This window comes from Phacochoerus africanus, chromosome 10, assembly GCF_016906955.1.
Source record: "Phacochoerus africanus isolate WHEZ1 chromosome 10, ROS_Pafr_v1, whole genome shotgun sequence".
NCBI lineage: Eukaryota > Metazoa > Chordata > Mammalia > Artiodactyla > Suidae > Phacochoerus > Phacochoerus africanus.
Window position 1 is genome coordinate 38,421,498 of NC_062553.1, and position 13,595 is coordinate 38,435,092.

A 13,595-nucleotide genomic window follows, 5' to 3' on the forward strand; every position below is an offset into this window, starting at 1 on the left:
CATATATATTCAAATGTGGAAATGATCATTTATTCTGATGATAATCAGTATCTGAGAAACTGAAAGGCTAAGGGAGAGCAGAGAAGTACTTACCTCTCTTCAATATTCTCTTTTATGGGCTTATTATCGGGATTGCCATCCATGGGAGCCACCATTGTATTGCTACTAGAAGTAGTTCCTATAATCAGAAATAAAACCAAATTGGTGAATTTAAAGCCTGAGATAACTCAATAAGAACAAAAGATTTCAAATTGTAAATGTCAAAACTCCTCGAAAATGAGAAGGTGATTTTTTTTTTTTTTCCTTTAAATAGCCATACCTGCAGCATATGGAAGGTCATAGGCCAGGAATTGAATCCAAGCTGCAGCTGCTGGCCTATGCCACAGCTGCAGCAATGCAGGATCTTTCACCCACTGTGCCAGGCTGGAGATTGAACCCATGCCTCTGCAGAGACCTGAGCGGCTACAGTGACAATGCTGGATCCTTAACTCACTGCACCACAGTGGGAACTCCCAGAGAAGATGATTTTTAAAAAGAAATGTACTCTGAAGGGCCATGAAGGAAGGATACAGCAACAAATGATGGATGTTGGAAAATAAATGGACAAGAAGTAATTAAGTGCTAAGATGCCTGAATCCAGAGCTCTTAGTGGAAGAAACCAAGAAGCTTCTATATCTATATGGCTGAACCTCCAAAAGGCTCAGGAATTAGCGGCCTCAAGTTCTTCCAGGAAATAGGGATTGAAGGAGGTGCTAAAAATGTCAGGATTGGTTGAAAATCTATTTCAGAAGTAGCTGGTCCCCAAGACCTACCCCCATGCCTCTTGTAAGTGGCTGTCTTCCCTCTCTTCCAGAAGTCTTTTCTGAGGACAGGTCAGAAGGTTTCTGTACTAGGGCACACCATATACAGGTGAAAGAGGCAGTACTTTATTGAGAATATGAGGACTAAGAAAAAACATACAGACATACTGAAATTTGAGATCAGACCCCCTTGCAACCTTCTTACCCCAATGAGCCACCAAAGGCTTGAAGAATGTGTGTGTGTGTGTGTGTGTATCTATGGATTATATGTAATTGGACACACATCCATACCCCTATATCCTCTACTCTAGGGAGATGACTGCAAGAGTTTTCTCTCAGGAATCTAATCAGTGCAAGAGAAAAGACCTATAGACACTTAGATCAATGAAATCATCATGCAACAGAGGACAAAATCAATAAGTTCCATATATACCTACAGACTATCCAATCAACTTTTCTTTTAAAATGACTTTTATTTTTTCCATTATAATTGGTTTACCAATTATAATTTTCAATGTATCACTGTTTAGGAAAAGATAGGTCTAGAGTTGGTAGGCTTTTGAGGAAAGCTATAATTAAGACAAATCAGGAGCTCCTGTTGTGGCTCAGTGGTAATGAACCCGAATGGTGTCCATGAGGATGCGGGTTTGATCCCTGGCCTCACTCAGTGGGTTAAGGATCCGGTGTTATGGTGAGCTGTGGTGGAGGCTGCAGATGCAGCTTGGATCCTGTGTGGCTGTGGCTGTGGTGTAGATCGGCAGCTGTAGCTCTGATTTGACCTACAGCCTGGGAACTTTCATATGCCATGAGTGTGGCCCTAAAAAGCAAAAACAAAAAAACAAAAAACAAGACAAATCAAAACAAACAGCAACAAAAGAAAAAAGAACTTTTACTGGGAGAAGGGTAGTTCAACCATGAAAGACGAATGGGACACTACTAAAAAAAAATCTAATTAAAAAAACACTCTCATACTTCAATTTTAAAAACCATAAAAAAAATATAGCATAAAAGATTTCTAATTATAAAACAATGGTATTAACGTCACCAAAACATTTAATATAAACTGAATGACAAAAACATTCACAGAAATTTAATCTATAACAGCTCAGATATCATATCAATTTTCAATGGAAATGATTCCTTAAGGGATGCACTTTCTTCAACTCAAAATACTGCAATAATTATATGTATATACATAAAAGTATATACATTTACATCAATGGATAGTTTGTATAATAGATACCCACATAATTATAATATGAAATTACATGGTAATTTCAATAGTGAGCATTTTCTATATTTACATCCTACTTATACTCGTTTTATAAAAGCATTTGTTGTCTAGGGATATATAAATGTATATTCTGGTTCAGAACAAGTATGCAAATATGTTTTCTTCTATCATATCATGAACACTTACATTTGAGGATTTACCAAATTTTACTCATATGAGGATTTACAAAGTTTTGTCAAGTTAGATGCATGACTCACATTTGCTTGTTTTCTTTATGATGACTTTTCAAGCAAACACTTGCTAAAATGAACAATCATGGAAAACCTTCTCTCTTGATCAAAATTAAACAGTGTGGGGAGTTCCCCTTGTAGCACAGCAGAAACAAATCCGACGAGGAACCATGAGGTTGCTGGTTCGATCCCTGGCCTTGCTCAGTGGGTTAAGGATCTGGCATTGCCCTGAGCTGTGGTGTGCGTCACAGATGTGGCTCGGATCTGGCGTTGCTGTGGCTGTGGTGTAGACCAGCAGCCATGGCTCTGATTCAACCCCTAGCCTGGGAACCTCCATATGCCGAGGGTGCGGCCATAAAAAGCAGGGGGGAAAGAAAAAAGAAAGAAAGAAAAAAAGAAAAAAAAAAACAAAACCAGAAACAAAGTAAACAGTGTGAACCAAGTTCTCACCTGAGGTGACGGAAGGGATTTTGTAGCTGGAAGTGATGCGGTAGTAGGGGGGATTATCCATGTGGGTGACACCCGAACTGACAGGGTCCGTCAGCTGAAGCTCACTCACCAGTTCTTCCAGCAACTGCATTGTTTTGTCTCTACCTAAATAGACAATAACTTTCTTCACCTGTCACAGAAGAAATCGTTTGGAAGAGAAAAAGCACAAGTTTTATCTCACCGACTTGAGACAGATTTTATCAGAGTTCGTTCAACGTTAAGTGGTAGAAGAATGAGCACAATCTCAATGCAAAGAGACATCAATCAGCAATCAGACATGGATCAGCCTTATAAACACTGCTCTGCCCGCCCTCCAATCCTCAACATCTTGATAGGATGACCCGACTATATTGTTTCATGGTGTCCATAAAGTTAGCTGCTTCCTTTATGTGTTGCCTTTTTTTTTTTCCCTTCGGAAAAGCTAATGTGCCTTTCCTATACATCAGTTTCTTTTTTCAATGGGAAAGCTTTCAATTAATACCATCCTAAGAGTTTCCTCATATTGTCATTCAGCCAGCCTTGAAGCGCAGGATTTTATCTTTTCTTCTGCCGTTGCCATTCTCTGGATTCAACCAGCAGTATCAAGCGGTGGTGAAGAGCAAGGGTCTAGAACTAAGCTACAACTCGAATGACAGTCTGGATGGGGGTGTGGATGGCACTTTTACTAGCTATGTGACCTGGGACATTCCCCTCTGTTCTCTCTTCTGCAGTTGGGGACAACAGCACCTCCTTTGTACAGTCGTTGGAATGAAATAAATTAAAATCTATAAAGCGCTTAAAAACACCTAGCACCCAGCATGAGTTAATGAAGTGAAAAAAAAAAAAATTTCAGCATATACTCTTTAAAAGTCTGTTTTAGTAATGCGTATTATTGAAATAGGTTGATTAGTAAACAGTCTCTTTTTTTTCCCCTCCCTACTTCAATCCTCATTACTCAGAATGTGGTCCTTGTAGAATAGGCTTCATCATCTGGAAACTTCTAGAAATACAGAATCTCAGGCCCTGCTCCTAACTCTAGAATCGGAACCAGAACAAGATCTCCAGATGACTCATGTGCACGCAGATGTACGAGAAGCTCTGCTTTAGATGGCCCCTTGCCAAATCTTAAAACATGCTTTATCATATCATAAAAACCTGATTGCCCTTACCTGATGCTAACTGACTTTCCACAGTCAGCTCTTCATCTACCCAACCCGCTGTATTTGCTAATTCTCTGTTCTCAAGTTCAATCCCTTCTGACCAGTTCGGTGCATTTCTGCCTCTGCACCTTTGCCCTAATCGTGTCAAGTCTTCAAGCCCCACGCCCACCCTTAGCTACACTGCCTGCCCAAGAAGAAGCTTTCACTAACTTTTTACCAAACGGGTTGGGTTGGAATTCCAGCTCTATTATAAAGATAGAGCTAAACGGGTGTGTGACTTGGAGGAAATCCCTCTTCCCTCTGCCTTATTTTCTTCATCTATAAAACTGCAGCAATGTTACCAGACTCACAGATTTCTTCTGGGAATCAAATAACACGTACGAAGTGCTTGTACCATGCCTGGCCTATAACAATGATATTTAAGAAGAAATGATAACTAAGAAGTTACTATTTTTATTGTTGTCATTAAGAATAGCTCTTAAACATTTTTGGGGGGTTGCATTCATGGCATGCAGAAGTTCCCAGGCCAGGGCCTGAACCCAAGCCACAGTAGTGACAATGCTGGATCCTCAACTTGCTAGGCCACCAGGGAATTTACTCATTCAACCAATTAAGGGGCACTTTCTATGTGTCAGGGATGAGCCCAGGCTCCAGCAAGATGGCAATGAACCAAACGAAAATTACTGCTCTTTTGGAGTGGACTGAGGCAAAAAGGTAACAGATATAATAAGTTTGATGACAAGCGCTAGGAAAATCAATGAGAAGAAGGAAAGGAAAAGAAGAGTGTGGGTGGGGCATTTACAGTTTTAGACAAGATGATCAGCAAAGGTGTCAATGAGGACTGACATCCAAGGAAACACGAGAAGGAGGTGCAGGAATGAGCCACGTGGCTGTCAGGGGAGAGAGGAGAGTAAGCGCCAAGACTGGTAGGTGGGATGCTTGGTGTGAGGGCAGGGGTCAGTGTGGTTGGGGGTGGGGGGCGCTGAGGGAGACTATCAGGACGTGGTCAGAGAGGTATTGTGGGGTCCTGCTGATTTGTGCCATACACTCACCTTCCTCTGAAGGCCTCTCCATGAAGAGTAATTCTGTGACATGCCTTCAGAACAATGCTTTCAGGAATCAAGTTAGCTGGGGAAATGCTGGGTAAAGCAAAGCTATATGCTAGTTCAAGTATATGCAAACTAGTAAATCTAGGATGCAAACTAGTATATCTAGGATGGACAAACAAGGTCCTACTGTTGGCACAGGGAACTACATGCATATCCTATGATAAACCACAATGGAATAGAAAATATATTTGTATAGCTGAATCTCTTTGCTGTACAATAGAAATTAACACAACATTGTAAATCAGCTATACTTCGATAAAATTAAAAATGAAACAGTAGATGCAAACTACTGCATTTGGAGTGGATAAGCAATGAGATCCTGCTGTATAGCACAGGGAACTATATCTAATCACTTGTGATGGAACATGATGGAGGATAATGTGAGGAAAAGAACGTGTATATATGTATATATATTTATCTGGGTCCCTTTGCTGTACAGCAGAAATTGACAGAACATTATAAATCAACTATAATAAAAATTTAAAAATGCACAAATAAAAAAATTTTAAAAAGTAAGATCTGCTGAAAGAGCTTGCAGCCATATTCTATAGAGCTAGTCTTCTGTGGAATATACTTTAAGGAGATGCTACCATGTGAGTGAGAATTCTATCTACACGTATACAATGTGTGTGTTTACATGTATGTATATATATATTCAGTTTAATATTCATGTTTGATAGTTTCATATTGTTCTCTTAACTTGAGCAGATTTAAGTACTGCTTCCCCCCCTAGAAGGCAAAAGACTGCTCTATTCTTCACTGTTTATCTCCTAGCATGCCTTTCCCTGCTTCCAGAAGCTTTAGGGCACAATTCCACAGGCACTTAACTCTCACTTCCCTTCCTGCTCTAACATCCCAGCACCAACTCCTAATAGGGACAATTATTAAAACCCTAAGTTTTGTGGTCTCCACTTCTAGATCGCGTTCTCTCAGTGTCATCTCTAATCTGCCCAGACAGTGGTGGTTCCACGGTTACCCACTCTCGGGACGACTCTGCAATTTAACTCTGTGGCTCTTATCATGACTGTACTTTCTCACCTTACTGATGTATTCAGGAAATAAATTAGGTACAGGTTCAAAAAAGTCTGCAACAGCCATCAGATTATAAGGCTCAGAACCTAGAAGAGCACCTGGCTTGTAGTAAAGCCAGATGGTATTTGTTAAATGAATCAGTGAATACACCCTTTGCTATTTCCTGACTGTTTTCCTGGTCCTTGCTTTGCCTCTGCTGGTCCACTGCTGCCCAGACTCTGATATCATAAGACACTGGATAAATATATATTAAGAAAAAGAGGAGTAAAGGAACTCAAACACATACGTAAGGCAAAAGGCTTGGTTCACTATTCACTCCGCAAATGCTGATCAGAAAGTGCAGAATTATTTTCAGGTTTTTCGGCCAGCCGTCTGCAAGTGTGGTCCACACATTCTCCACCTCTGACCATGCCAGTTCATCACCATACTGGATGCAGGAAACACAGCACACACTTCAGTAACGACTGTCTATTCACTACCGAACTTGCCACCTCAAGAAATACTAGAAAATCATGTTTTTTGTTTTTGCTTTTTTTTGTCCTCTTTTTTTGCCATTTCTTGGGCTGCTCTCGTGGCATACAGAGGTTCCCAGGTTAGGGGTCGAATCGGAGCTGTAGCTGCCGGCCTGCACCACAGCCACAGCAACTCGGGATCCAAGCCATGTCTGCGACCTACACCACAGCTCATGGCACTGCCAGATCCTTAACCCACTGAGCGAGGCCAGGGATTGAACCCACAACCTCATGGTTCCTAGTCGGATTCATTAACCACTGCGCTATGACGGGAACTCCTAGGAAATCATGTGTTTATAGATAGATTTAATCTTTAGAGGAAGAATCATGTCTTTCAAAAAATCTGAATGCAAATATCATTAATCACCTATGATTTTAGCTGCTCCTCAGAGAGATATTTTATATCTAATGAGAAGTTTTTTTTTAAAGAAAGGAACTTTTTTATAACTCATGCTTATTTGGTTATCACAGGATTATCTAACTTCTTTCTTTTTTTTTTTTTTTCCTCTTTGTCTTTTCTAGGGCTACACCTGTAGCATTTGGAGGTTCCCAGGCTAGGGGTTGAATCAGAGCTGTAGCCGCTGGCCTACACCACAGTCACAGCAACATAGGATCTGAGCCTCGTCTTCAACCTACACCACAGCTCACGGCAATGCCAGATCCTTAACCCACTGCGCGAGGCCAGGGATCAAACCTGTAACCTCATGGTTACCAGTTGGATTCGTTTCCACTGGGCCACAATTATCTAATTTCTTCATCTATTTCTAACCTGTTTCTTCCTCCTGACTCGGTAATTCTGGGCAGCAACTGCTAACACAAAATCCCTTTACCTTTGCTGTCATGTACATCAGATTATTCAACACCATGGCCGTGGCTTGCGGGGATCCCCAGCCTTCTCCTCGTAACCAGCGCCTGCTAGTCACCATAAGTTCTCGGTCTTTTAAGGAATCATCTTCATCTTCCTCATGTCGCCTTGCTGTGGGCAAAGGTTTTAAGTCCACCAACTCGATGTTGTTCATCCACGGTAACAGATAGTGCAGCATAACTTGCCTCCCAGCAGGATGTGCTGTCTGAATTCTCTGGCTTATCTCTGAAATTATAACCAAGTCAAAGAGGCAACAGCTGATATAACTTTGGTTTCCTTTGATTGGTAATGAATTTAAATTGTAAAGCCTTTTTAATTCTTAAAAAACAGCCACCACATCTTACTCCTTACACTTGTAAAGATTTAGTAAGAAAATGCAGTATCATGGTAGGTCAGGATTAAGCATTTACATGAAAGGAAAAAAAAATTCTAGGAGTTCCCGTCGTGGTTCGGTGGTTAGCAAATCCGACTAGGAACCATGAGGTTGTGGGTTCGATCCCTGGCCTTGCTCAGTGGGTTAAGGATCCGGCATTGCTGTGAGTTGTGGTGTAAGTTGAAGATGCGGCTCGGATCCTGCATTGCTGTGGCTGTGGTGTAGGCTGGCAGCTACAGCTCCGTTTGGATCCCTAGCCTGGGAACCTCCATATGCCTCGGGTTCGTCCCTAAAAAGACAACAACAACAACAGAAATTCTATAAAGACATGTTTTGTCTCAATTCAAACTCAAATTTCAGATAGTTAAAATTTCTTGGAATTCCTGTCGTGGTTCAGCGGAAATGAATCCGACTAGTATCCATGAGGATGTGGGTTCGGTCCCTGGCCTCACTCAGTGGGTTAAGGATTTGGTGTTGCCATGAGCTGTGGTGTAGGTCAGAGATGTGGTTCAGATCCTGCGTTGCTGTGGCTGTGGGGTAGGCCGGCAGCTGCAGCTCCGATTCAACCCCTAGCCTGGTAACCTCCATATGCCACGGGTGCAGCCCTAAAAAGCAAAAATAAATAAAATAAAATACAAAAAAATAAATTTAAATTTCCTAAAAGTAGTTTTTGAAAAATGGTTGCTAAAGAAAAACTACTAACCAGTTCAATGATCCTACCTGAGAATATGGCGAGAGTTAGCTCAGGATATGCCCTTGCCAATTCCTCGGACAACTGATAATATGAGACGGAATACAGATGCGGCAGAGGAGACAGCTGGCTGAGTGCTCCGTCTGTTCTCTGAACCTCCAGTTTGTGAGCGTAGCGAAACATCTTCGGTTCCAGGATCTACAGGAATGTAAGCCATCAACTTAAAATTCTGCGTGGCCTCTAAATTTCAGCTATACCTAAAAATGTACAATCTTCTCACAAGAAATACTACAGTTTAAAAGTTATGCAGTTATATATATTGTAAAGGTTTTCAGATGCTAATTTCTAAGATTTGTTTGAAAAAGATCTATTTACATTTCTTGTGTTGAATGCCAGTGATATGGGTTAGTAGCACAGTTTGAAAATAATTTCAATTTTCATTGAATTTTAATATACAATTACTCGAAGATTTACCACTTTTCCAGTTCAAATCTATATAACTATATAAAAACATGTATACATGAAAATAATTCTTCAAACCTATCTTGGTTAATCACAGATTACAGATGGAATATAAGCTAAAAATTCTTTTGACATTATACCATATAAAAAGCTACATCATTCAACTTTCTTTTTAATTCATAAAAACATTAGGGTATAATTCCTAAGATGGTCCCTACCAGCCTCAGTACCACTTCAAACCCTTTGGAAAAATCAGCATGTACTTGAATCCCATTCATAACCTGTGGTTAAGAGTAAACACCCACATCCCACCATCAATGGATATAATTGTACATCCATGCGCAGTAAGTTAACTTTTTAGGTTATTTTTCTCGGTCTAAAGAAAAAGTAGAAAAGGTAATCATAAAAGAGCTAATGACTTTTCACTTGATTCTCAAAAAAAATTTTTTGAACTCACATAATTCTTATCTGCTGAACAAAATAATAAAGGCACACAGAGGCCTGAACCACTCACTTTTTAGAAATATGCACACAGAGGCACATACACAGGTGAGTGTTTGGGGGGATATTATACATAACCCCCAACAATGCACTTCAGGACAGTTTGCATTATTTATAGACTTAAATGACTCATATTATCTTAGTCGTCTATTTCTAATGATAATCAGGAATGGATACCATACCCGACTATTGAAAAAAAAGCTGAATATTAGCTTACTTTCAAAGCAAGAATAAGTTGTGTGCTCTATTACATCCTGAGTAAAAAAAGATTTCAATTTATATTTGCTTACAAACCTGTAAAAGCTGCATAGCAACTTCATAGATACTTCGAGAAGAATCAGCGGCTTTAAATAGTATCAGATTGAGAAGCATCACTGTGTCACACTGATAATCCCTAGGGACAAATTTTACATGTCAGGCAAAGGATGATTAGAGGTTTTCACACCAGTTAATAAACACAATACAAAGGGCATGGCTGCAGGCAGGTAGCTGCTAAGCCTATAAGTGACTGCTTTTATTTTATTTTATTTTTTTAAGGCAATAGGTAAAACAGATGCCTGGTGATCATTATCCTCATTTGGTTAAATGTTTTCAGAGCTTAAGGAAAGAAAATACTGGTTTCCCACTATTTTTGAGTTCAAAAGGAAACATTTTCTATTTTTAAATTTACTTTTACTTTTGATTTTAGGGCCAAACCGACAGTACACGGAGGTTCCAAGGCTAGGGGTCCAATCGGAGCTACAGCTGCCAGCCTATGTCCCAGCTACAGCAATGCAGGATCTGAGCCACGTCTGCGACCTACACCACAGCTCACGGCAACGCCAGATCCTTAAGCAGCTGAGTGAGGTCAGGGATCAAACCTGAATCCTCATGGATGCTAGTCAGATTCGATTCCGCTGAGCCACGATGGGAACTCCTGGTTATGATTTTGAGAAGCTAAGTAAAATATGAAAGCGTGTCACATCGAGAGTACCTGTTCTGGAATACATTAGCTATGGCTTTAAAGCAGCCAGCTGCCACTCTCTTGGAACCGGTGTAACAGCGATCCACGGCCCAGTACATCAGGTTGCTCTGATCCGGGTTCAGCTCCAGCAGTAACGTGACTGCTTCACAGCCCAACTGATGAACCTATGGAAAGGTCACGAAATTGCCCAGGACAGAGAAGAGTGAGATCTTATTTAATTGTCTACTCCTCTACCTTTTTATTAAAATAATACTATTATTATTGTAATAAAATAATTAAAATAATACAGTTACTATTTTAATAAAATAATTAAAATACGATAGTGTATTTCGTCACAAAACTCAAGTCTCCTTTGGTTCAACCCTTTCTTATGTTATTCGGCCAGCAGAAAAAATGACACGGAAAAATTATACGTGGCCTCCCGCTTTTTATGTAAGAGCAGTAGAATTCTCTCCTCCAGCCGAGCCCTGGAGGTGGCTGATGAATATGAACAGTGATTAAGTGCTCTCAGCAAAGTGAGTTATTAACCTCTCCAGTTATTTTTATCAAGCTTTATGCTTATTTTTGATAACCCAACAGAAAATTTATTCTGCAGGGAAAAAAATGTAGGCCTATTTTAAATCTGTGTGCATAGAATATGAGAGTAAGGAGGGCAAGAAAGCATGATTAACTGGAGCGTGGTCAAAAAATTAAACATAGCAAACAACATATTTCTTCCTTGGAGCTCAGGGTATTACACACTAATATTCTTGTATTGACTTAGAACCCTACTGTGAGATATACACACACACTGTATTAATCCTATAATATAAAAGGGAAATTAAACTATTCAAATGAGGACCAAATAAGAATTAGAAATGTCTTAGGTTGTTGTATCCTGTTTAATTAATTAATCTTGTCTTTTTAGGGCCACACCCATGGCATATGGAGGTTCCCAGGCTAGGGGTCCAATCGAAGCTGCAGCTGCCCGCCTGTACCACAGTCACAGCAATGCCAGATCTGAGTCACATCTGCAACCTACACCACAGCTCACGGCAATACTGGATTCTTAATCCACTGAGCGAGGCCAGGGATTGAACCTGTGTCTTCATGGATACTAGTCAGATTTGTTTCCACTGAGCCACGACAGGAACTCCTACCCTATTTAATTTTACACACTATGTTTGTTGCCTATAATTCTAGCCTATCTTATTTTAAAAAGACATTTTCAATGGGCCATGCAGTAACTTCAAATAATGCAATGGCAATTTATTGTAAAATTTTAAAGGGAATTTTTGTAATTACCTTTTTGTCCAGAGAGTCCAAAATGTTATCCAGCCATTTGTACAAATAGCCATCTGATGAAAGTCCTACATTATCTGCAACAGGGCCACAACATAGTACAGCAGACATAGCCTTCAAACAATAATATTAGAATTACATTTAAAACATTTAAGAGGTTAAATGATGGTTGCTTAACGAGAAGAGGCAGGATATTTTACTCATGCGTAGGTAGCCACAATATCTTTAATTTTTTTTTCTTTACAAAGAAAAGCATAATAGTAATTTTTGAAACTAAGAAATTTACTAGTAGTAATAAATAAATATCACGATATCAGAATAAGCATGGAGCCTGAACAGTATTGGAAGAGAAGGAAAAAAAAAAAAAGACCAAGAGAAAGCACTTAAGTAGAAAAATAGGATTGGGGATGGAATCCTTAGTTCTTTAAGCACATGGCTTCCAATTTTGATAGATTCTGGAACCTTTTTGCATTGCATTTTATATTTTCAAAAAAACTTATAATATGTTTGTATACAGCAGGCAAGTACATGTCTTAATGCGTCTGAAGAAATCCCAATCCTTTTTATAATTCCAGGCACTGAGAGACAAAAAAAAAAATTTAACATAAGAAAAAAGAAATCAGATTTCTAAGTAAATACCTTTAGAGCACAGTACTGATGTCTGTTAATTTGCATATTTCTATCACTGTATCTGTCCAAAGGCGTAAACATGATGCTAAAAGGACCAGCCCAGTGACTGAACAGCATAAACAGACTGTGACGAAGGCTTTGTTGAGGAAAAATACTTCTTCTCTGGTGCACTGTAAAGTAAAAATAGGTGGCAAAATTATTTCCATTTCCTTTTTCCTTAGGAGGCATGTCACTTACTTGGTATTGAATATGTAACACTGTTAAAAAAAAAAAAGAGGAGTTCCCGTCGTGGCACAGTGGTTAACGAATCCGACTAGGAACCATGAGGTTGCGGGGTCGGTCCCTGCCCTTGCTCAGTGGGTTAACGATCCGGCATTGCCGTGAGCTGTGGTGTAGGTTGCAGACTCGGCTCGGATCCCGCGTTGCTGTGGCTCTGGCGTAGGCCAGTGGCTACAGCTCCGATTGGACCCCTAGCCTGGGAACCTCCATATGCCGTGGGATCGGCCCTAGAAAAGACAAAAAAAAAAAAGAAAAAAGAAAGCAAAAGTTTTCATCTTAACCTAGCCCTAACCTCCACAGTAACAGACATTATTTACATATATGCAAATCACAGGAATGAAGTTGCAGACTATATGTCAGCACACAGTGCAGTGCTCTGTGAAATACGGCAAATTGGCAAGCAGAATTTTATGGCACTTACAGTGCTGCCTGGAGGCTGGCATAGAGCTGGGAGTTAGGACCTGCTTCTCCCTGGGGTGTTGCTGGCTGCATGGTTACCTTGGCCACAACATTAACACAACCTACTTGTAGATTGTGGTTCACTGGTAACCACAAGAGGGTTTTGGACTATATATGTTCAGCTATGTAAGGATCATTACACGGAATCTTGAAATACACAACAGACAACAGGGGCGCTGATCTATTTGCAGTGAAGTGTGCGGCCCAGAGTCCAAACCCATTCTGCTGCCTTTGCTGCTGGTTTAGATGATCTCCAAGGATTCTTCCCATTTAAAAAAAAAAATCTATTCTACAAGTTCTCTGCATCAGTCCTTGCTGAAGAAACTCAGTATCATAAAGAACCAACGTGGAAGTTGTTGACAAGTGTTGAATAATGGGGTAAATTATATCTTTAGATCAGTGAACTTCAGATTAGAGAATTTAGAGAAAAAATGTTCTTTCCCTCTACATAGCATCATCTGCCCCTCAAGTTCAAAACAGGGTCCTGGCAGTTGAAACTAATGTACCTGCTATGACTTTAATAGTCAACTATTTCAATATACTTT

General features: G+C 40.0%; 1 protein-coding gene across 5 annotated transcripts in view; it reads right to left on the reverse strand.

The window, feature by feature from the left end:
- The window catches only part of FRYL (FRY like transcription coactivator), a 309,775-nt gene that overhangs the window by 71,820 nt on the left and 224,360 nt on the right, over positions 1-13,595 (reverse strand). For all 5 annotated transcript variants that reach the window (XM_047799032.1, XM_047799033.1, XM_047799030.1 and 2 more), the window contains 9 exons: positions 12,322-12,482; positions 11,686-11,796; positions 10,411-10,565; positions 9,732-9,831; positions 8,504-8,672; positions 7,376-7,635; positions 6,320-6,460; positions 2,715-2,883; positions 94-178 (listed from right to left, as the gene is read on the reverse strand). In XM_047799032.1, coding sequence (XP_047654988.1) covers positions 94-178; positions 2,715-2,883; positions 6,320-6,460; positions 7,376-7,635; positions 8,504-8,672; positions 9,732-9,831; positions 10,411-10,565; positions 11,686-11,796; positions 12,322-12,482 — 1,351 coding nt within the window. The remainder of the gene's footprint in view (positions 1-93; positions 179-2,714; positions 2,884-6,319; positions 6,461-7,375; positions 7,636-8,503; positions 8,673-9,731; positions 9,832-10,410; positions 10,566-11,685; positions 11,797-12,321; positions 12,483-13,595) is intronic.